Here is a 24,966-nt window from a genome sequence, read left to right on the forward strand (position 1 = left end):
GCCTAAAATCCTTCGAACATCATAGAATCTTAGAATAAGTTGAATTACGTAAAACCAAGAAATTAAAGATATTTTACCTTATAACCTTGCTTGTGTTAAAGCAGTTGATATATTTGTTTTTTACATTGTGGATCTTAAATTCTCCGTCTTGTATTTATACAGTATGCTCTCCGGTACGAGATAAAGCTTGTGCTTCACCGGAGGAAAAGTAAAAAAGACATTGATTACCATCTAGCATCAGTCGGTACGACATTGGTACGAATTAGTTTTGAGCCTTCAGTACTAGGTACAGTTTAATACAATAACTTCCCATATAAGTACTAGCGCTGGGCCTAAAGAACAATGCTACATCCTAAACATTTCTAAGTCTCAAACTAGATTCAGTTTTAAAACAGGTTCCTACCTACTTGAATAAAAATTTCGACAGCAAAAACATGGAAACTTGGCAGAACAGCCTGTGTCATTCCTCTCAAACGGAGACTGCAGATCCCCACTTCAGCTATTACTCTGGCTCAAGGGCAAGCAAAAGCCACCCCTTTTGGCCTCAAGGAAGACTTTAACGTAGCTTCCATGAATGTAATGTCGTATGAATCTGACCAGAGGTCTAAAAACTGCCTCGAGAAAAACACTAAATCTCGTGAAAGTCATCAGAACTAAATTTGTACAAAATCAAACTAGGTATCTTAATAGAAGGAACTGAACAGGTAAGCGTCTCGTTGGCTCGTGTTAAAAAAAAAGCAAACAAGAAAAAACAACAACAAACTTTTCACAACACAAAGCCACTAGAGACAAGCAAAGTGCAATAAAACTGTACTAGTTTCTCTGGTGTGTTAACCTCAGTTACTCCTGAATCCGCACTCCTTGAGCACCCCATCATCCTTTAAGTGCCTTACAGGTTTGAACCTCGGTTCCCAAAGTCTGATAGGGCTTGTTGAAAGGGTTTGAAGAGGTTGTGTTGTACTTTGTTGTGCTTGTTGAAAGGGTTTTAGGTATCTTGGACACTCCCTTTCTAAATTTTCAAGATTGATGCCGAAAAGTATTTGAATATTTTTCTCGAATTTTCTAGACTGAAAAGTCTAATTTTCCAAATGTATGTAGATCATTTTTGAATATTTTTAGCTGTTTTTAATAACTGATCGTCGTCTAGCCCTTGTAAAATACCAATCTTTTGAGCCAAATCACACGCATATAATCAGGCATAACATTATTAAGGACTAAATATACTGTCGGGGAAACATCTGGAATCTCGTTATGTGACAAAATTCACAATTTCCAACAGCATGTCAAATGTTGTCCTGAAGCCCAGCTACAAAGAACTAGCTGGACCTCTGTCATTAATTTTCCAGCGCCACTATCGCTCTAGAACTTCCCAGTCGCACGGAAATCTACCACTGCCATTCTTATATTAAAACCAGATAATAATCCAAAAGAGTGTGGGGTCAGAGATGCTAAAAATTTTATCGTATCAATCACAGCCGATTCTCATCGACAGTTGATTTTCCGTAAGTGTCCAGTGAAGACAGGCAAACTCCAGGGTAGTCTTTTTGGGCGTCACCTTTTTTGAACTGTATATACTAGAAATTCAACAGCATAGACACACTGAATTGAAAGTCAAGCATGATATTTATCTTAAAGTAGTAGCTTTTATGTTGCTGCAGATATTGGTGTCAATATGGAACATAGATGTACGCTGGAATCTATCTCCGGGGAGAGGCAGCATCTTAACAGGGAAGTGCAAGAATTCAAAAAAAAAATCCTTAGAATATGATCGTTTTACGGGAACATATACAACTGAACGAAAAAAAAATGTTATTTGCAAAATCTCAATTTTTGTGTACAAATTGTTACTTACAAACTCTCAATTTTTATTTAAGAGATGGGGAGGGGGTTTTATACGTTGGAAATCTCAAAATTCTTAAGATATGAGTAGAGTCATTTGCTACATTGGAATACTTGCATTGTCTCTTAATAAAATAAAACTCATAAAAAGTCATAAATGTCATCACTTCAAGCAAAACACCACAGGGGCCATTGATGACCAGCGGACCGAATTTTTAACGGCCCTGGTATAAAGTTAAAAGTTAACAGCTTGTGAAGTGTGCTTCAAAAGATCTATAGTACCAATCACTCGACCAGATGATGACGGTTTTAAACATACAGCTTAATAATCAAGACTTAATGATCATTTTGTAGATGGCAAAATTTTCCAAATTTTTATTATTAAGTTGTTTTTTTTTAGTAGAGCTAAAACAGAACACAAAGAGAACGGCGGAGATAGGACAAAACAAAAATAAGAGGAACTCAAAAGAAAAGGATAAGTAAAAGAAAAATAAAACATTTACCTGAGGTGTTAAACATTTCTTCAGCAGATAAATCCCAATTATTATCTCATTTACATACATAAGAACAAAAATAGTATGTGTTTTTAAATTTTATTAAGAAAAAAGAGAAAAACAGTTACAGCATAGTCAAAATCGTTTTACCTCTCATAAAAATGAGGAAAATCAAACAATCTCCAATTGCCCAGCAGACACATAGTAGCCATCTTTACCGGCTGAATATCTCTGTGAAAGATGGACAGAATCTACAATCTGGGTTCCAAACTCGAAATTTTTAAAGTTTTTCAATATATTTTTTGCATCAAAACTCTCTCTTGGTCTTCTCACTTCATTGCCTTTGGTCTCCACTTCATTCTCCACATCTCCTTTACTCGATCGAAATAAGGTATTCATGACAGTCACATGTAATCTTACTCTGTCATATTGTCTAGTCATAAGCCCTTGTCCGCACATACGATCAACAATAGTGTCACTTAATTCTTGCAGCTGTTCAGCAGCAGAACCTGTAACGCATGCGTAGAGGACGTCCACTTCTGACGGGTCGTCGTTCATATATTCTATACCCTCTAAACTTACTTCCACTGGACCAGACAGAATATCATCACATTTACGAAGCTCAGTTAAGGCGGACTTTCTTTCGGCTTCATTGAGCAACACCAAGGTTCCGATAGTCAGATGAAGTTTAGCAGGTGTTTGAAATAAGTCAGGTTCAATTCCCCGATCTTGGCAGTTATGAAGAACTTGCTGTTGAAATCGAAGAAATCCAGACTGAATTTCAGGAGATGTAAACGGAATGGATATAAAATGTGTAAAGGGTTGTTTCTGTCTTGCTGTGCTAATGATTATTTCTAATCTTGAGTTAACACTAATAATGCTACGTATACTATCTCCTTGAATGATAACATCACCTTCTCGACCCTAGAAAAAATACGCACTTTCAACGGCTAAAAAACAGCACACAAAACCTTTAAGTAGCAACTCTAAATAACTTACAGTATGTCTGTCAGTTATTAGTCCGTAATAACGGACTAATTAGGACAAAGGACTATTAGAATAGGACTATTAAAATAACGGACGTAATAACGGACTAATACGGAATAACGGACATAACGGTCCGTAAGTTAGTGGATGTCAACATTCATCAGTCAATGCTCAAAATACCTTTTTTCTGCTTGAATTTAATCAGCGTTGCCAGTCATCAACTTAATGCAAGGTTTGATGATAACAGGTTAGGTTAGATTGATATTAGAACCAAATTTAACCTAGCCTAACCTAATCTCGCCAAACTTGCCTCTTATTATATACAATATTAGATAGTCTATTAAAAACAATATATATATATATATATATATATATATATATATATATATATATATATATATATATATATATATATAAATATATATATATATATATATATATATATATATATATATATATATATATATATATATATATATATATATATATATATATATGATTTCATTACATGTTTACATAACCGCTGTAAAGATAGATCTTTTTAGCATATATTTTGGGGGGACGGGTATCCGAAGATTTTTCGAGTGGGGACGAATGTCTGAGACCACTAAAGGTGCGTTTTAGGTAAAATTTTCTCAAATTTTCCTGCGGGGCTATTCAGGCTATTTTTAAGGCTAATAGTAATTTCCAAGTGTGTCGGCATCAAGCATAAGTTAAATATTACAAAAGCGGTAGGTCTCTAAGTTCCACTCTTTAAATATTTCACAAAATAGATTATTTTTTCACCGTAAAGGCAGACTACAATTTTGGGATTTTCCGTCTATTTTCTTTTATTATCTTTTATTATGAAACCTAATATCAGATATCCTTAACAAAATACCATGGAAAACTCTATTATTCATGAACGAAAGTTCAACTTCAAATTGGAAGCGAATAGAAAGCGAAATGAGTTCACCAGAATAAATAAAAACACATCACACCTGAAAACAAACCATCATTAACACTGACTGAGAAACAAAGAAACCATCCTTCTGTAATTAAGATTATAAAAGATAAAACGAAAGACTCATAAAGAATAGAGGAAAGATACGCACGAGAGAAACAATCACAGACAAAGGTAATGACCATAAAATATAATATTGCGTAGTGCTTAGGCAACCGAAATAACTATCATGCTTCCCAGTCAGAAGTGGTAATCCGATTCCGCTTATGCTTCCAGCTGTTTAAGATTAATAGTAATGCTGAATGAAAGAAATGTATTCTAAGAGAGAACGGATATTTTTTCATATCGGAAGTTAATACGGTGACTGAGAAGGAAAACCTTGGAAAGTAGTTAATTTAGGTGATTAAACTCTTAGGAATAGATCCAAAGTCCGAATAATACCCTGGAAAAGGTATTTTGAAGTACCTATCTCTACCCCTTCTTTATCCGAAGAACACTTACTTACGGTGATCTGTTCTAAAATATTGCGTTATAAAAGTGGAACTTCTGAAAAATATATCCAATGTTCCAATGGTAAAAAAGAGGAATGGATAAGGCACTATACCCTTAAATTCATAATCAGCGGTGGTGATCTCCCATTTCATGGCCCTTCAGCCAGGAAGCGGTATGGGGGTTGGGGACCAGCCATCATGTGCTTTCGCACAATCTTCCTGCTTACTTTCCCCAGTTTTCCCCAGGTAGCTATTTAGAGCTGGTTCCGCTCTGGCTGAATTTACAGAGTCACGCCACTGACCTCCGTTCCAAACCCAATAACCGACCACACCAGGGATCGAGCCCCCGCCCTTCGTACATTCCAAGTGTAGCTCGCCAAATGCTTCAATGATACCCAAGGAAAGTGTTTAGAGCTTTATATCTTCCATCAATCCTGATTCATATGATTTGTAAAGATTTGTAAATCGGTTGCTTTAATTTAGGCAAAAACCTTAACGTCAAAATCCTTCTGAAATGACAGGAGCTGCATTTTCAAAAAACTAGAGTCAACAAAAAGAGGTTAAATTCACATTAGGGCTCCTCAGAATGAAATATTTTCATAAAATAAAAGTAGTATAATTAGATTCGATAATTTATGCTCTTTTTAAAAATCATATTTTAATATACTTGAATTTTCCGAACATGAGTGTACTTGTATTTTCTGTCTCCAGCCACTAAAATGTTTACTTTTACTATTTTGATTTACGACCACGGAAACTTTTCTCTAAATTTTCCGACACACAGGTTTACCTCAAACAGTTAGTCTCTAAGAATCGCCACAAAGAAGTATTATAAATATTTACTATAGTATAGATATTATCATAGTATAATATTAATATAATATAAAGAAGTATTAACTCTTTATGATGAATGCTATATTTGTAAATGGGTAGGTATCCAAATTTCTGAGGATTTAAACTCCAATAAATAGATTACGGGTACCTTGTAAGAGTGGAAAATGGCGCTAGTGTCGACAAAAGGCATAAACGTCATAAAGTGTTTGGCGACACGAGATATTTTTCCAAGCTTTGGAATCGTTTTTCTGTTAACAACTGAGATCAGTCACTTATTAGTCCGCTAATTTTACCAACTAAACAAATTAAATTAGTAATTTTTACTATTATACTGAAGAAAATATCAAGTGTCACCAAACGCTAGATGGCATTCGGTGGTTTTTTCGTAGACACAGGCGCCAATTTCCACTCTAATAAGTTACTCATGCTCTTTGCTCGAATCTTCGAAACAGGCGACATTGAGCGTTGAAAAGGTCATTCGTTATCAGCTTTTTAGTCTCCAGAACTAAGTGTTGTTCGGCGTTAGAATTTTGAGTCAACGGCCATTAAAAGCCTTCAATTATTGCTGTTCGACATACGAATAGGGAAACTTTTCTTCCAACTTTTGGATACACAAATTTCTCTTGAATAGCTAAGTCACTAAGCATCGCCATGGAGAACAGAAAATTCTTTGAGCGGGACCGTACAAAAACGTAACACACATTCGAACAAGCATGAATTATAAAAAGAGAAGGCGATAAATTAAGCAAGAGGTAAGCTTTAAATGAGATGGTAGACTGCTGAACGACTTGGATTAAACTAATGGTCTTTGCTTGTAAGGAAAAAAGGGATTCGTGAAACCACTATAAGAAGAAGTATGTTAAATAGGATTGAAGATTTAAGTAAAACGTAAACAGTGAATTACGTTGTTTTATCAGTTGTCCATCAGTATAAAAAAAAAAAAAAAAAAAAAAAAAAAATCGGAACAGATAGAAAAATTGTACTGAAAATGGCAGATTAGGATTTTCTCTCAAATTTTTACACATTTTTGCAACAAGGCAAATAATTTTTTGGTGGGGGAGGCCTCTAAGCCTATTATATTTATAATAAATTAACAGTAGTCATGCTGTCTCGATTATTGACACCTGGAAAATCTTTAAATGTGTCATTTATTATTGATCCTTCTTCGCAACAGGATATTTGTTAATATTGTTCATGAAAGAATACGATGGTTCGATTTCACTTACTAGGGACATAAAGAAGGAAAGGCAAAGATGATAGATCCCCCTTTATGGACAAAGGAGATGATTGGACGAGTTTGCGAAGTGGGCCCTCTGAGGGTGTTAGGTGTACCATATCTTAGATGTCAGCCATGTTGTGTCGATTGATGACGCCATGAAACGTTGTATTCTTTGTTATAAATCCTGATTCGAAATACAATATTTGCCAACATTTTTCATGAAGGATGATTTCCAAGGTAATTGCCTAGAAAGATTCTTGGTGCTCTTTTGAGCAACAATAAATATTAAACAAGAAGCCGAAAGAATACTTCGGTTCAATCCGACTTTCTAGGGACATAATGAAAGAAAGATTATAATGATTAGGTCACATTATACGGATCCGGGTTCATTTTGGGAAGGATTCCCTCTGGAGCTATTAGATGTACCATATATAATCAGTGGTCGTACTGTGTCTATTGGTGACGGCTTGAAAACCTGTATATGTATTCTTCATTATTTATAGTTGATCGAAACACGATATTTGCAAACATTTTCCGCGAAAGAGGTGTTACAGAGTAATTGGGCTACCTAAAATAATTTTTGGTGCCTGTTTGAGCGACTATAAAGTAAATAAGAATATGAAAGAATACTGTGATTTTGTTTTACATTCTAGGGAAAAAAGAAAAAAATAATGAAAAAAGAGTTAGGACGATTAAGGATGAGTTTTACGGATTACGCTTTACGGATGAGGGATGGTGCACTGTCAAAAATTGACTTCTGTGCAATACAGCGGGGATCAAACAGAATCTTGAGGTCCCTCGATGGGAGGGGAGGAGACGAGATATTCGAATAAAGTGGAAACTTCAGGGGAGTCAGAAACGTGAAACAATCTGAACAGAAACAAGGGGAGAGGATAGAAGCTTGCACTGCTGAGTTGGCCTCAAGTACACTTGTGTTATGCTTCATTGTAAGCAGAAGCACTATTTTCCATCCAACCATGAAACTTCAATTACTTACGTTTTCTTTAGAGATGTGTCCTGATTTTGGATGGCCTTCCATACCTCCGCACCAGAGTGATAAAGAGGCGCAAAATCAAACATTTAAAAAAAAATTGAAACCACCCCCTCTAGAGCACAAAAAAGGAAAAAAGATGTGGCAGCTTCGTTTTCTGGAAAATAATATTTTTTAAAAATCTTATTCCCATAAAAAAGATGCAACCAATCTCCAGAAGGTTTATGCCCCCCCCCCTATCCGCCTAGGGGCTAACTGGTAGCCACTTACTGAATTATTCATGAATTATTGAATTATTCTTTTCAGACATGAATTATTCTTTTGTTTTATTTTTAAGCAATTGTTTTGAATAATAAAATAGATATGACTAAATTATTCGGTAGAACACATATTATCAAAATAAAGTGTGCAAATATACCAGTTCGACTCTTCTCGCAAAGGTTGATCTTTTTTCTTCAGCGCAATGTAAAGCTAAACGAACTTAAAGCAATTAAAAGTAAACTCTTATTTAGTTTTTTTCACAGTTAACTTTCTGATTTTGCTATGTAGTGCTGAATAACGTTGAAATTTTGTTTTCGGAGACGAACTTCAGTTTCTAGTTTACTTATATTTATCTTTCCTAGTTAAATTATATGACCCTTCTAATCAGATTTTCACTAAAAAAGGCACATTTCCAAAGTTAGTAGGTGCTGAAAAGAGATCTTAAAAGAGACGAAATAAATCACAAAAAACTATTTCAAATTATGTCCATCACTTTCAAATACCAATTTGAAATTTATACCCAAATGTTTGAGATTTCAGAGAAAAACAAAACTGATCTATCAAAAACTTCGAAGCAGTATTAACTAAACTGGCAATGAAAAAGATATAAAAACAGCAAAAGGGTCGAAAATGAAAGCATACAGACCCTTTTGTCTTTTTTTTATATCCTTTTCATTGCCAATTTGGTGAATATGTCTTCAAATAAAATTTCTGATGCATCGATTTTATTTTGCTGTGAAGTTTAAAAATTTAAATAGTATTATAAAGTATAATAATAAATATAATATAAAGTAAATATAATAAAAATATAACATAATATAAATATAACAAATATAATATAAATATGATATATAGTAAAGTATATAAAGTATACTTTATATTCTAGTTGAGCCTATTAGCTACTGGAAGAAACGCCAAGGAGGACAGAGGAAGAACTGGTGGAACCGGGCCAAGTCAGACCTTAAACCAATCGGGGGTTTCAGAAAATTCGGTCACAGATGGTCAACACAGTGGCTCGCTTTTGCAGAGCAGCTGGCACAAGATCGAACAACGTGGTCCAAGAAGGTCTCTAAGATCATCGATGCCGGGCGAGGTGAAAATGCCTGATTCCCGCCACAAGTACAAGTACAAGTATATAAAGTATAATTATAGTATTATAAGTATAATTTAAATATGAGGGGTAAATAGTGAAATTTTGATCACCTTGGGCGGAAGAGAAGCCAGTTTAATAAATAAATTAATAAAATAAATAATTATAATAATAATATTTAAATTTTTTACAATTAGCTTTATGATTTTACCGGGTAATGATAGACGGCGTTGATGGATTATTTTTCAAAGACGAACTTGAATCTCTGGCTTACCTATACTTGTGTCTCCTAAGGACTTCCTTCTTATTACATTTTCAATAGAGAAGGCAGATTTTCAACTATAAATAGATGCTACAAAATGATCTTAGAAGAGATACAATGGATCACGAAAAGGTATCCATCAATTTCAATGAACAATTTGGAATTTACAGTCGAATTGTTTTAAACTTCACAACAAAATAAACTTGATCAATCAAAATTTGGGTCGGAGACGAATTTTATTATTATTTTTTTTTAACTATTTAAAAAAAATGATTATGCCTTTATTACTGGGACAACAGAAATAACTGTTTGTTGCAGTATCCACAGTTTGTTCAGACTTTTCGATTAATTTCAACGAGTTGGGGTTATTAAAACAGTTTTAATATTTCGGTTAGAAATAAACAAGACAACAACAGGGAGATGTTGATAAAATCGAATGGGGTAGTGATTAGTCACAAGAAAGGATTTAAAGGAAATTAGAAATTCACTGGAGGGATTAAATAGTGAAATTTTGATCATATTGGGCCGAAAATAAGCCTGTGCAGCTATATTAGCCCATAAGCCCTATATTAACCGCTGAGAAGAGTTGTCACGTTGAAACTACACTGATGGGTCCAACATCTTAAAAAAAAAAAAAAAAAAAAAAAAAAAAATAGTGGCTAATTTTAAGTCAGAAGAAAGGATTTAAAGGAAATTAGAACCATACTAATATGACAACCCCCGAGGCACCCAGTCGTCTGAAGTCAACGTGGCGGCGCACCCTGAACGCCGACCTTAGCTTGTTATGAGATTTAGTCTTCCTCCTAGGATGCTAATTCCTCTGAATCTTTTCTGATTATGTCTACCCAGCCTCTTTGATGAAGTCCAACTTTCTGTTTGGCCTTAGCTGGAATGCCGAAAAGCGGTATATTTGGCAGCCTGTCACCCGTAAAACTTTACCTAACCCTCTCAAATTTCCATTTATCATAATCAGGGCCGTACCTAGGATTTTTCTTCGCGGAGGTTTATTTTTTCGGGGGGGGGGGGGTACCAAAAAACTCTAAAAATGTATCAACAATTTGTTTGTATGCATTTTTATTACGTTTTTACAAGTCGAAAAACATTTCGGGAGGGGGGTCAAACTCCCTAGCCCCCCTCCTGGATACACACTTGATTATAGTAAAGTGGGATCGAACGAGATATACAGTAGAACTTAATATTTGAAATACGGTCATTCAAACGGGAGCATATCAAACAGTTCGTGGTAACGAACTGTAGTAAGGAGCGACCCGGCTCAATAGTAACCAAAACTCTAAAAAATTGAATTTTGATATCAATAGCTACATCAAAAGAATCGCATTTTAATGCTGATTTTAAATATATAAGTTTCATCAAGTTTAGTCTTACCCATCAAAAGTTACGAGCCTGAGAAAATTTGCCTTATTTAAGAAAATAGGGGGAAACACCCCCTAAAAGTCGTAGAATCTTAACGAAAATGACAACATCAGATTCAGCGTATCAGAGAACCCTACTGTAGAAGTTTCAAGCTCCTATCTACAAAAATGTGGAATTTTGTATTTTTTGCCAGAAGACAAATCACGGGTGCGTGTTTATTTATTATTTTTTTTCCCAGGGGTCATCGTATCGACCAAGTGGTCTTAGAATGTCGCAAGGCTCTTTCTAACGGAAATGAAAAGTTCTAATGCCCTTTTTAAGTGACTAAAAAAATTGGAGGGCATCTAAACCCCCTCCCACGCTCAATTTTTCCCAAAGTCAACGGATCAAAATTTTGAGATAGCCATTTTGTTCAGCATAGTCGAAAACTATAATGACTATGTCTTTGGGGATGACTTACTCCCCCAGAATCCCTGGGGGAGGGGCTGCAAGTTACAAACTTTGACCAGTGTTTACATATAGTAATGGTTATTGGGAAGTGTACAGACGTTTTCAGGGGGATTTTATTTTGTTTGGGGGTGGGACTGAGGGGAGGGGGCTATGTTGGAGGAGCTTTTCTTGGAGGAATCTGTCATGGGGGAAGAAAAATTCAAGGAAAAGGGTGCATGATTTTCTAGCATTACTATAAGAAAACAATGAAAAATAAACATGAAAATGTTTTTTCAAATGAAAGGAAGGAGTAGCATTGAAACTTAAAACGAACATAGATTATTACGCATATGAGGGGTTCTAAAAATACTTTAGCATAAAGAGCGAGGTATTTAGGAGGAGATAAATACCTCGCTCTTTATGCTAAAGTATTTTTAGTGATTTTAACTATTTATTCTACGGCCTTTCTGATCCAGGGGTCATTCTTAAAGAATTGGGACAAAACTTAAGATTTAGTGTAAAGAGCGAGGTATTAACGAGGGTACAAACCCCCTAGTATACATAATAAAAATATAAGATTATGAAAGTTTGTTACGTAAGTTAATTCTTAAGTTACGTATATTTTTTACTAATAAAAACGTTCGTTAAAAATTAAAAGTTCTAGTTGCCTTTTTAAGTAACCGTAAAAATGGAGGGCAACTAGGCCTCCTTCTCCACACCTTGTTTCTCAAAATCGTCTGATCAAAACTAAGAGAAATCCATTTAGCCAAAAAAAAGAATTAATATACAAATTTTATTTTAATAATTTATGTGCGGAGAGCCAAAACCTAACATGTATTAATTCAAAAACGTTCAGAAATTAAATAAAAAAAACTAATTTTTTTAGCTGAAAATAAGAAGCGACATTAAAACTTAAAACGAACAGAATTTACTCCGTATATGAAATGAGTTGTCCCCTCCGCAATCCCTCGCTCTTTACGCTAAAGTTTGAGTCTTTGCCACTTCTACTTTTTAAAACAATTAAAAGCTTTAGCGTAAAGAGCGAGGGATTGCGGAGGGGACAACTTTTTTTATTATTTATAATTATCAAAAGACAATTCCTCTTGAAAAAATTACCTTCCTCCCACTATGGAAGCACCGACGTTTCAAAACCTTACTAAACCACTATCATTACCGAAGCTTTTAGTATCTAAGCTTGGTTCAATGGCTTATCTTCCTGTTCTTCCAAATATTTTTTAACCACGACGCAACACCCTACACCTTAAATTTTCCACTTTTACATCTTCACTGCATACAACAAATGTCTAAATAAAATAAAGTAAAATTAAATAAAAAAATAAAAGTTTTTTAGTACTTTAGAAAAAAGCTTCTTATGTTCCATTCGAATGACCCCTGTGTTTCAGTAGTTGTTCTTAAAGAATCGGGACAAAATTCAAACTTTAGGGTAAAAAGCGAGGTGTTGAGAAGGAGGCAACCCTCTTCATATACGTAATAACTTCCGTTCGTTTTAAGTTTTAATGTTGCTCCTTACTTTCAGTTGAAAAAACTTATTTTTTTATTTAATATCTGATCATTTTTTAAATAATCCCAGGATATCTGGCCCCACCTCCACGGAGAAATACTCTCCTTATGGATATATCTCTATCTAGACAATTCAATTCCGGTGAAAATTTACCCAGGGCTATTACCCTTTACAACTCCACGCATTAAATTGAGACGGAAAAGAGAAAACAAAAAAATAAAACAAATTTTGTATAGAAATTATAGTAAACACCCCCAGTATATAATTTCCTCAGACAAATTAACCCCTGGAAAATCCCCTCCTCAAGGAGAGTTCCCCCTAAAATGTATGCATGCTTCCCAATAACAAATACTATGTGTAAACAATGGGCAATTTTTATAACTTGAAGAACTTTCCCTTGGGCCTGTGGAGGGGTGGGTATGTTATATCCAAAGACAAAGTAATTGGGGTTTCCCACTATGATGGACAAAATAGCTAACTCAAAATTTTAGTCAGACGATTTTGGGGAAAACGGGCAGGGGAGGTGGCCTAGTTGCCCCCCAATCTTTTTGGTCGCTTAAAAAGGACACTACACCTCTTAATTTCCGTGTTACTGAGTCCTCCACAATATTGTAGTACCAATGGGTCGACAAGATCACCCCTTAATAAAAAAAAAAAAAAAAAAAAAAAAAAAAAAAAAAAAAAAAAAAAAAAAAAAAAAAAAAAACACCAACCCGATCTTTCTTCTCAGAAAGATCTGAGAAAGATCTCAGAAAGATCTCGCAAATTTTCTCAGGCTCATAACATTTGATAGGTAATACTAAACTTAATGAAACTTGTATATTTGAAATCAGCATAAAAATATGATTGTTTTGATTTATTTATCGGTATCAAAATTCCGTTTTTTTAGAGTTTCGGTTACTATTGAGCCGAGCCGCTCCTTACTTACAGTTTATTACCACTAAGTGTTTGATAATGCCATCTTGGCAAGTAAAGCTTTCACCCCAGCACATTTTCTCGTTGCCTAATTCCATTCCTAGAGCCTCATTCATTCCTTATATAAGTGACCTAGTCTTCTTGACATTGATTTTTAACATACACTCGCAACCTAAAACCTCAAAACATCAAATTTGCTGATTTTTATCCAACACCTAGTTGGTGGGGATGCTTCGCGCCCCCCAAGCCCCCCCCCCCCCCGCGCGCGTAAGTCGTTACGCGCCATATTAGTCACGCGCCATTGTAGTTGTGTCCCTGTGTCCCACCTGTAAGTATAGATATATATATATATATATATATATATATATATATATATATATATATATATATATATATATGTATATATATATATATATATATATATATATATATATATATATATATATATATATATATATATATATATATATATATATATATATATATATATATGTTTTTAACTACGTTTAACTTGCGAATATACAACATTCTTCGCTGTCCCATTGTCTGTGCATATAAATAGATTGTCAGGTTTACCGACTCTTGAACATGCAACATATAATTGTCCATGGGAAAAACAATCCGTATTCAGATCTATACCTCATTATTCTAATGATTGCCCTTGAGCTTTGTTGATGGTGATTGCTAATCGAACATTCCCTGTGTCCCCGTCGTCATTTATATATCACCCTGTGCCCCCGGCGTCCCCGTTGTAGTTGTGTCCCTGTGTCCCGGTCGTCAATTATATTCCCTGTGTCCCGGTCGTCATTTGTGTCCCGGTCTGTAATTTTTCTTTGAACATTTCCTGTGTCCCGGCCGTCATTTATATATCCCCCCTGTGCCCCCGGCGTCTCCGTTGTAGTTGTGTCCCGGTCGTCATTTATATTCCCTGTGTCCCGGTCGTCATTTGTGTCCCGGTCTGTAATTTTTCTTCGAACATTTCCTGTGTCCCGGTCGTCATTTATATATCCCCCCTGTGCCCCCGGTGTCTCCGTTGTAGTTGTGTCCCTGTGTCCTGGCCGTCATTTATATTCCCTGTGTCCCGGTCGTTATTTGTGTCCCGGTGTCCCAGTCTGTAATTTCTCTTTGAGTGTCCCGTTCGTCATTTATATTCCCTGTGTCCCGGTCTCTAATTTCATCAGTTGACAAACAAGACGTCAGTCGACAAACAACTTCATGACGGCATACAGCTCAATCCTTATAATGACGTCAGTCGACAAACATGACGTCAGTCAACACACAAACATGACGTCAGTACACAGACAAACAACTTATTTTTATATATATAGATATTCAAATCATCTCCGTAATCTAAGTTTAGGAGTCCTTCACCTTCCGATTTGATACCATATTCTCCAATGGTTTTTGGTATGTTCCTTAGAATAAGTTCTATCAAAATAATCCATAGAAGCGGAGATATGAAACAACCCTGCATAAATCCTGATTCCAAACCGAACCAACAACTCACCTAACTTCTTACCTTGGCGTCAAAAATTGGCCAATATACCTTTCCTAAACTAAAATAAGAAATTCCTCTTATAACTCTATCTATAGCACCTCTTGGTCTAATGAGCATTATTATCCCGCAGTAATTTGCTTCCAACAAAAATTAAACTAATGTGTCTATAATTTTGAAATTAAACTAAAATAAAAGCATGTAACTAAAAGTTTCCTAAAATAGTAAGTACTTCGACATTATCAAGTCATTTTTATAGCCTCTTGCATTTCATCTCTGACTAAATTACCAATTTATTATTCTTGGTAATTTATTATTTACCAATTTATTATTATTGGTAATAAATTACCAATATTTCAAAAACTCGCTTATAGCACTATCAGTTTTTGAATCTTATGATTTGTCAATCTTTTAAAAACAATCTATAAATTCCGTGACAACTTAGAGGCAGTGGCAATGCTGTCACCAGTTCGTTTTTTTTCACGTATATTTACCTTTGGGCCACTTGCATTACTCTTTGCACCTACAATTCAACCTCTAATACCTATACCAAGCTCAAGACTTTCTTTTGGAGATTTAGTTTACATGAAACCATCCAGCGCATATCCCCTTGTATACAAGAGGGCTACTACTGAGAGTTCTGAGTTCTTTATTTAATAATAAATTTCATAAACAAAACTCTGATTTCATAAACAAAAAACTCGAAATTTGGAAATGAACGATATTAAGAATTATGAAGATCGCTAAATACATTTATAGAAGAAGCATAATTATATTTTCGTATTGAGATTGTCCTATATCAAGAAGTGTAAAATTAAGTTTCAGCTTCTTCCTTTGAAGGTTTAGGTGAATTTTGTTGCAAAATAACAATTTATAATTTGGTTCAACTAACAATATTCCAAAATTACATTGAAAAAAAAATCTAAGGAATTAGATTGATGGGTCGAAGACGAATTTTACTATTTAAATTTTTTTTTTACTATTTAAAAGAAATAATGATTAAGCCTTCAATATTGGGGGAACAGAAATAACTGTCTGTTGCAATATCTACAGTTTGTTCAGACTTTTTAACTAATTTCAACGAGTTGGGGTTATCAAAACAGTTTTAATATTTCTGTTAGAAATAAACAAGACAACAACGGGAAGATGTTGATAGGATCGAATGGGGTAGTGATAAGTCACAAGAAAAATTTAAAGGAAATTAGAACTTCACTGTAGAGGTTAAACAGTAAAATTTTGATCTCATAGGGCGGAGGAGAAGCGTTTACAGGTATATTAGCCCATAAGCCCTACATTAGCCGCTGAGACGAGTTATCACCATTTCAAACTGATAGACATTGAGACTAAACTGATGGCTCCAAGATTAGATTGAAAAAAAATCTAAGGAATTAGATTGATGGTAATGTTTAATCTATAAACGTTTCCCAAGATCCTAAGTTCAGTACTTAAATCCAAAGTCTTGGGGGAAATCCCAGAGAGAGGGAGCACATTGTACACAATTGGAATAATTCAATTTTAAAAACCAACATAGAGAAGGAAACAAATGAACTTAATTCTAAGTGACATACCTGTCCTGGAATTTTAATTCTTGTTCCAGTTTCAGTTTCAATTCTCTTTCTAGTCGCTCCCTTTGCTCCAATTATGTAAGGAAAATAAGCACTAGGTATTGACAAGGACAAACTGTACCCGTCTTTGGTTTTGACAATTCCAGATAAATCTTCACAAGGTTCATCTTCGTAAGGAGTAAAACCTTCATCTTGGAACATAAATGAATATTAAAATCAGTGATTATATATATTTATATATATATATATATATATATATATATATATATATATATATATATATATATATATATATATATATATATATATATATATATATATATATATATATATATATCTATATATATAAAAATAAGTTGTCTGTCTGTGGATGGATGGATGGATGTGTCAGGTGACGTCACCTGAAAAAACTGGATTAGGTGACGTCAAAACTGAAAAAACTAAAAAAAGGCAAAAACTACAAAAAAAACTAAAAACTAATAAAAAAAATAAAAAAGCTAAAAAACTAAAAAAACTATAAAGGTAAAAACCAATAAAAAACTAAAAAAAAAACTGAAAAAACTAAAAAAAGGCAAAAACTACAAAAAAAAACTAAAAACTAATAAAAAAAGTAAAAAAGCTAAAAAACTAAAAAAACTAAAAAAACTAAAAAAAGGTAAAAAACTAAAAAAACTAAAAACTAAAAAAAAACTAAAAAAGGTAAAAACTAAAAGAACTAAAAAAGAAAAAAATAAATGACGACACTCAAAGAGAAAGCGACCAGGACAAAAGGAATGTTCGATTAGCAATCAACAAAGCACCGGGACACAGGGAGTATAAATGACGACCAGGACACAAGTAAAAAAAAAAATTAACAAAACTAAAAAGAAGGTAAAAACTACAAAAAAACTAAAAAGAAAAAAAAACTAAAAACTAATAAAAAAACTAAAAAATCTAAAAATCTAAATAAACTAAAAAAGAAAAAAAAAGGAAAAAAATAAAGGAGAAAAACAAAACTAAAAAACGAATGTATATACAGACCGGTACACCGGGATACAAATGACGACCGGGACACAGGGAATATAAATAACGACCGGGACACAGGGACACAACTACAACGGGGACACCGGGGGAAACAGGGGGATATAAATGACGACCGGGACAAAAAAACTAAAAAGAAATAAAAACTAAAAACTAATAAAAAAAACTAAAAAATCTAAAAATCTAAATAAGCTAAAAAAGAAAAAAAAAGGAAAAAAATAAAAGAGAAAAACAAAACTAAAAAACGAATGTATATACAGACCGGGACACCGGGATACAAATGATGACCGGGACCCGGGACACAGGGAATATAAATGACGACCGGGACACAGGGACACAACTACAACGGGGACACCGGGGGAAACAGGGGGATGTAAATGACGACCGGGACACCGGGACAGGGAATGGTCGATTAGCAATCACCATCAACAAAGCTCAAGGGCAATCATTAGAATCATGAGGTATAGATCTGAATACAGATTGTTTTCCCATGGACCATTATATGTTGCATGTTCAAGAGTCGGTAAACCTGACAATCTATTTATATGCAAAGACAATGGGACAGCAAAGAATGTTGTATATTCGCAAGTTTTACGTAGTTAAAACCATATATATATATATATATATCTATATTCACAGGTGGGACATAGGGACACAACTACAATGGCGCGTAACTATTATGGCGCGTAACGACTTACGCGCGCGGGGGGGCTTGGGGGGGGCGCGAAGCGCCCCCACCAACTAGGTGTTGGGGTGGCGCGAAGCGCCACCCCAACAGCTAGTATATATATATATATATATATATATATATATATATATATATATATATATATATATATATATACTAGCTGTTGGGGTGGCGCTTCGCGCCACCCCAACAGGGGTTTCTGTTTTTCTTTTTTCAGTTTTCTTTTTCTTCTTTATTTTTCAGCGTCACTAAGAAATACATATTACCGAACCTTTGTTTTTTTTAACTAAGATCTGGTAGGCATTGATGACCTTATCCAAGTCAAAATCCCAAACCCAATCATCATCGCTATCATTTTCAGTTTTGATATGTTTTGACTCTCGCTGTCCAGGTGGATTTTCATCTAACTGCGCGGTTTTGCGTTCTTTAGCCGCAAGCCTGTTTTCTTGCTGTTCTTGTGATTCCTCGGCACGCTTTCTTTTCTTACTTTCTCTATCAGCCGCAAGCCTGTTTTCTTGCTGTTCTTGTGATTCCTCGGCACGCTTTCTTTTCTTACTTTCTCTATCAGTAGAAAGTTTTTTGGCATAGACTCTTGGAGCAGCTTCCTCGGCTGTTGCCATTGTAGGTTCTTCAGTCATTTTACAATTAAACATTTTTCCGTGAACGAATGTCTTAAATACCTTTAATGACGTCATCGTCATAACATACATGACGCCAACTAACTTCATGACGTCAGTCGACACACAAATATGACGTCACTCGACACACACACACACAAACAACTTATTTTTATATATATAGATATATAATGTAAAAGGTGATTGGGAAAAACAAAAGCAAAAAACAACACCTTCAATAAGTGACTTTTATTGAAGGTGGGAAAAATAAAAAGCTGATAAGACAGAGTTTAGAGACTAAACAATGAAAAATTTTGTTGGGGGGAGGGGGGGAGTTGATCAATCTTTTAATAATTTCTGATAAATCTTCACAGGGTTCATCTTCGTAAGGAGTAAAAGCTTCATCTTGGAAAATAAATAAATATCAAAATTATGGTGCTTATATAGTGTCTTACCCCCCACAATTTTTCCTTTTCATGTAAAAACACTACTGGGTAAGTATGAACCTTTTTAAACAATATTTAAAGGTAGTAGTAGTAATTGTCTGCAACTTTATTTGCATCATAATAATGATATTATATTTCTTTAATTTCACATCTAATTTAATTAATTATCTGTTGTAATATCGAAAATAGTGACGCGAATAATATAAATACTGTCACACTTTTTATCAATACTATAGGCCTAATAAAATAACAGTAATAATGAGGGTAATACTGTAAAAATAAAGATTAATACTGTGAAAATATAGTTTCAGTTAGTAGTCACAAATTAAGTACCGTGTATTGCATATTGCACAATTATTAGATGCAGAACGAAGAAGTCAGATGTCGATTGTTGACAGTGTTTCATTTTTGCTGTCAGGATATAACTTTCGATGAGTTTGGACCACTTGTGGTAGAAACTGCAACTCACTTTAGTCTTTGGTAATGTTTCAATTAGTTCCTGAGCAAGTGCCACCCCCCCCCCTTTCGGCATGATCATTAACAACAATGATTGACGAAACTGTCTCTGCTGAATGGATGTAGTCTTCTTGTTCCGCCCAATTGTCCGGGTCTATGTCAAGAAAATTATGCATAAGATCCATCGTCTGAAACAGGGCCATAGACTTTGCTGAGAAAAATGTTTCAAATTTCTTTTCTTTGAATGTTTTTAAGTCCACAGATATTTTCTTTTTATGTTCATTGAGACTGTTCTTGCTCGAGTTTTACTGCTTCCACAATTTCTTTGTGTCATAATCTATAGAATCATCGAAAAACACCAGACCTACTGTTTCTGGAGATAGATACCGCAAATGGTTGGCCATCTTCATGGACGTCACTCTGAAGTGCACTAGCTGGTTTCAAAGCTGTCATCCACGCTCTTAGATAAACACATGATGCAAAGATACACACATCTTGTAACCCCTTTTCTTATTTCTTACTCAAATGAAACTGCCCTCTGAACATCCATATTTTCAGACTGTGGATGAGCTTTGACAGCCACCATGCATGGTGTGTAGCCCCAGGTGCCTTGAGTTAAATTCCCCTCTCAGGAACTGAGCCCAGGAAGATTATAACTAGCTCCAAAAATTCTATCTGGTTTCAAAGCTGTCATCCACGCTCTTAGATAAACACATGATGCAAAGATACACACATCTTGTAACCCCTTTTCTTCTTTCTTACTCAAATGTAACTGCCCTCTGAACATCCAGATTTTCAGACTGTAGATGAGCTTTGACAGTCACCATACATGGTGTGTGCCCCATGTCTTTTATTGCAGAGTATACAACTGATGCTTGGGCTTCACCTGTACCACAGGTCAGTTTTGCAGTTGTCAATAACTGGGAGAGCTCTTTTCCTGAAACTATGACGGGTAGTCGATCAACTTGCTCCTTACTTGTTAAGTCAACAATGAGCTTGCCATCCCAGTGAACTACTAGCGGTACGTTACCTTGAAATTTGGCTTTCAAGGCGGCTGACTGTACGGACTGGTGTGTCATTCTTAATCGACGAACTGAGTCACGATTAAAAGCTATATCAGTGATGTTATGTCCCAAACTTTTGGCAGCTTCACTAATGACGAACATTGCTTTACGGTCAGACATATTGGTTCTGTCAAACGTTGCTGCAAGTTGTGGAGTTATAACTACTTTTCTACCTCTCTGTCTTTTTTCTTGTGTTGGTCCTGCCTTGCAGCTCACAGTATCATCATCACTATTGTCAGTATCTTCTTCATCACTGCTAGATGATAATATCATCTCCATCATTTTGTTGTCATATTGCCCCTTTTCTCTTTCTTCGCTGGTCTGTTGTCTCGCTAATATCTTTTCTAACTTTTTTACAACTTGTTTCTCCTTTCCGGCTAATTTTTCATCCCTACCAACCATTGCTCCCTTTCTGCCTTTTTCTCTTTGAGCCAGTAAAATCTGTCTATCTTCTGGTATTTTCATTACGCTCATGGCGTTCGCGTGAGCACTGTCAAAAAGGTCGTCCAGTTTACTGAGAAACTCTGCTTCTCTTGATTGTTGTGTAACTGACTGCCTACCTTTGTTCTTTTTCAATAAGTGCCATTCTTCAAATAACTTCTCTAGTTTAGTTCGGAAATTCTGCAAATCTCTAGTTGGAATCCTGGCTTTATACCAAAATGTAGCTATTTCTTTGATAGTTGAAGTTGAAGATTGTCTAATTGTTTCATGAAAATATGTAATTTAATCTCAAAGATATCAATTGATTTTTAAACACAGCTGAACTAGTCTTATATTATACAATGAAAAGTATTCAACACATACCAGAATTCTGATGATAAGAGCCTTTTAAACACAGTATACAGATTAATAAAATGTAAACTGTTAATTAATTTTTGCAATTTAAAAAACATGTATGCTATTGCAACAGGAAGGGTGTACGAAAGCACAGGATGTTTGGCCCCCAGCCCCCCATTGCACTTCCTGGCTGAAGGACCGAGAAACGGAGATCAGCACCGCCGGTAGGGATCGTAAAGTCTAATGCTATATTCTTTATCTTTTTTTCTGCTATTGCAAAGAATATTAAACTAGTTTGAAGTCCTTCAGTTAAATAAGTAAAACTGAACCAGGCTAATAATCATTGCTTACATTGGAAGATTAAAATAAATTATGTTTTAAACAATATGCGAAACCATTGTATTTTGGTATTCAAAACATTAATGTCATTGAGCTACCCCTAAATATTCAAATATAAGGGTGAAATTTTGCATGGTGTATTATTTCATGTACCTGAACAAAATTAAGGGGTAAAAAGGTGATGTTTAGAAATTTGAAAAATAAGCTAAACCCTAATATATATATTATACATACATTATATATATATATATATATATATATATATATATATATATATATATATATATATATATATATATATATATATCTATATATATAAAAATAAGTTGTCTGTCTGTCTGTGGATGGATCAGGTGACGTCACCTGAAAAAACTGGATCAGGTGACGTCAAAACTGAAAAAACTAAAAAAGGCAAAAACTACAAAAAAAACTAAAAACTAATAAAAAAAATAAAAAAGCTAAAAAACTAAAAAAACTAAAATAAGGCAAAAACTACAAAAAAAACTAAAAACTAATAAAAAAAGCTAAAAAACTAAAAAAACTAAAAAAAGGCAAAAACTACAAAAAAAACTAAAAACTAATAAAAAAATAAAAAAGCTAAAAAACTAAAAAAACTAAAAAAACTAAAAAAAAGGTAAAAAACGAAAAAAACTAAAAACTAAAAAAAAAGGAAAAAACTGAAAAATAAGCTAAAATAAAGGTAAAAACCAATAAAAAACTAAAAAAAAACTGAAAAAACTAAAAAAAGGCAAAAACTACAAAAAAAAACTAAAAACTAATAAAAAAAGTAAAAAAGCTAAAAAACTAAAAAAACTAAAAAAAAACTAAAAAAAGGTAAAAAACTAAAAAAAAATAAAAAATAAAAAAAAACTAAAAAAAAGGAAAAAACTGAAAAATAAGCTAAAATAAAGGTAAAAACCAATAAAAAACTAAAAAGAAAAAAAGGAAAAAACTAAAAAAAATTTTCATCTAAAAACCTAAAAAAAACTAAAAAAGGTAAAAACTAAAAGAACTAAAAAAGAAAAAAATAAATGACGAAACTCAAAGAGAAAGCGACCAGGACAAAAGGAATGTTCGATTAGCAATCAACAAAGCACCGGGACACAGGGAGTATAAATGACGACCAGGATATAAGTAAAAAAAAAAAAACTATCTATATATATAAAAATAAGTTGTCTGTGGATCTGTGGATCATGGATCAGGTGACGTCACCTGAAAAAACTGGATCAGGTGACGTCAAAACTGAAAAAACTAAAAAAAGGCAAAAACTACAAAAAAAACTAAAAACTAATAAAAAAAATAAAAAAGCTAAAAAACTAAAAAAACTAAAAAAAGGCAAAAACTACGAAAAAAACTAAAAACTAATAAAAAAGCTAAAAAACTAAAAAAACTAAAAAAAACAAAAACTACAAAAAAAACTAAAAACTAATAAAAAAAATAAAAAAGCTAAAAAACTAAAAAAACTAAAAAAACTAAAAAAAGGTAAAAAACTAAAAAAACTAAAAACTAAAAAAAACTAAAAAAAAGGAAAAAACTGAAAAATAAGCTAAAATAAAGGTAAAAACCAATAAAAAAACTAAAAAAAAACTGAAAAAACTAAAAAACGGCAAAAACTACAAAAAAACTAAAAACTAATAAAAAAAGTAAAAAAGCTAAAAAACTAAAAAAACTAAAAAAACTAAAAAAACTAAAAAAAGGTAAAAAACTAAAAAAAATAAAAAATAAAAAAAAAGACAATGGGACAGCAAAGAATGTTGTATATTCGCAAGTTTTACGTAGTTAAAACCATATATATATATATATATATATATATATATATATATATATATATATATATATATATATATATATATATATATATATATATATCTATCTATCTATATTCACAGGTGGGACATAGGGACACAACTACAATGGCGCGTAACTATTATGGCGCGTAACGACTTACGCGCGCGGGGGGGCTTGGGGGGAGGCGCGAAGCGCCCCCACCAACTAGGTGTTGGGGTGGCGCGAAGCGCCACCCCAACAGCTAGTATATATATAATAATAAGTTGTCTGTGGATGTGTCTGTCAGGTGACGTCATGTTTGTGTGTTGACTGACGTCATGAAGTTAGTTGTCATCATTTTTGTTATGACGGTGACGTCATTAAAGATATTTAAGACATGCGTTCACGTAGAAATCTATTAATGTTTAACTTTAAAATGACTGATGAACTTACAATGGCAACAGCCGAGGAAGATGCTCAAAGAGTCTACGCCAAAAAACTTGCTGCTGATAGAGAAAGTCAGAAAAGAAAGCGTGCCGAGGAATCAAAAGAACAATAAGGAAACAGGCTTGAGGCTGATAGAGAAAGAAAGAACAGAAAGCGTGCCGAGGAACTACCAGAGCAACGCGAAAGCAGACTTGCAGCGAAAAGAGAAAGTGAAAAAAGAAGGCGTGCCGAGGAACTACCAGAGCAACATGAAACCAGACTTGCTGCTAAAAGAGAAAGTGAAAAAAGAAGGCGTGCCGAGGAATCACAAGAACAGCAAGAAATCAGGCTTGCTGCTGATAGAGAAAGTAAGAAAAGAAAGCGTGCCGAGGAATCAGAGCAACCTGAAAGTTATCGCCTGGCATTCAGGTACAGCCCAGTCGATGATTATAGCTTGAGTAGTTGTGTTCAAGTCGGGACTATATCTAAAATTTGTCCCTATTGCAAGGCCTTGAAATTCAATGGTGAAACAATGGGAATGTGTTGCGCCTCAGGAAAAGTTAAACTTCCTCTATTGGCTGCACCACCAGAGCCATTGAAGACTTTCTTTACTGGAACTAAGTCAGAATCTAAGCGTTTTTCGTCACAAATCAGA

At 34.1% G+C, this 24,966-nt stretch overlaps 1 protein-coding gene across 1 annotated transcript in view; it reads right to left on the reverse strand.

Moving 5' to 3' along the window:
* Positions 1 to 2,416: 2,416 nt before the first annotated feature.
* LOC136037344 (activating signal cointegrator 1 complex subunit 1-like) overlaps positions 2,417 to 24,966 on the reverse strand; it is a 58,225-nt gene continuing 35,675 nt past the window's right edge. The window contains exons 3-4 of the mRNA XM_065720016.1: positions 16,715 to 16,902; positions 2,417 to 3,257 (exon numbers count right to left, since the gene is read on the reverse strand). Coding sequence (XP_065576088.1) covers positions 2,505 to 3,257; positions 16,715 to 16,902 — 941 coding nt within the window. The 3' untranslated portion in view covers positions 2,417 to 2,504. The remainder of the gene's footprint in view (positions 3,258 to 16,714; positions 16,903 to 24,966) is intronic.

This window comes from Artemia franciscana, chromosome 16 (genome assembly GCF_032884065.1).
Source record: "Artemia franciscana chromosome 16, ASM3288406v1, whole genome shotgun sequence".
In the NCBI taxonomy this organism is placed as follows: domain Eukaryota; kingdom Metazoa; phylum Arthropoda; class Branchiopoda; order Anostraca; family Artemiidae; genus Artemia; species Artemia franciscana.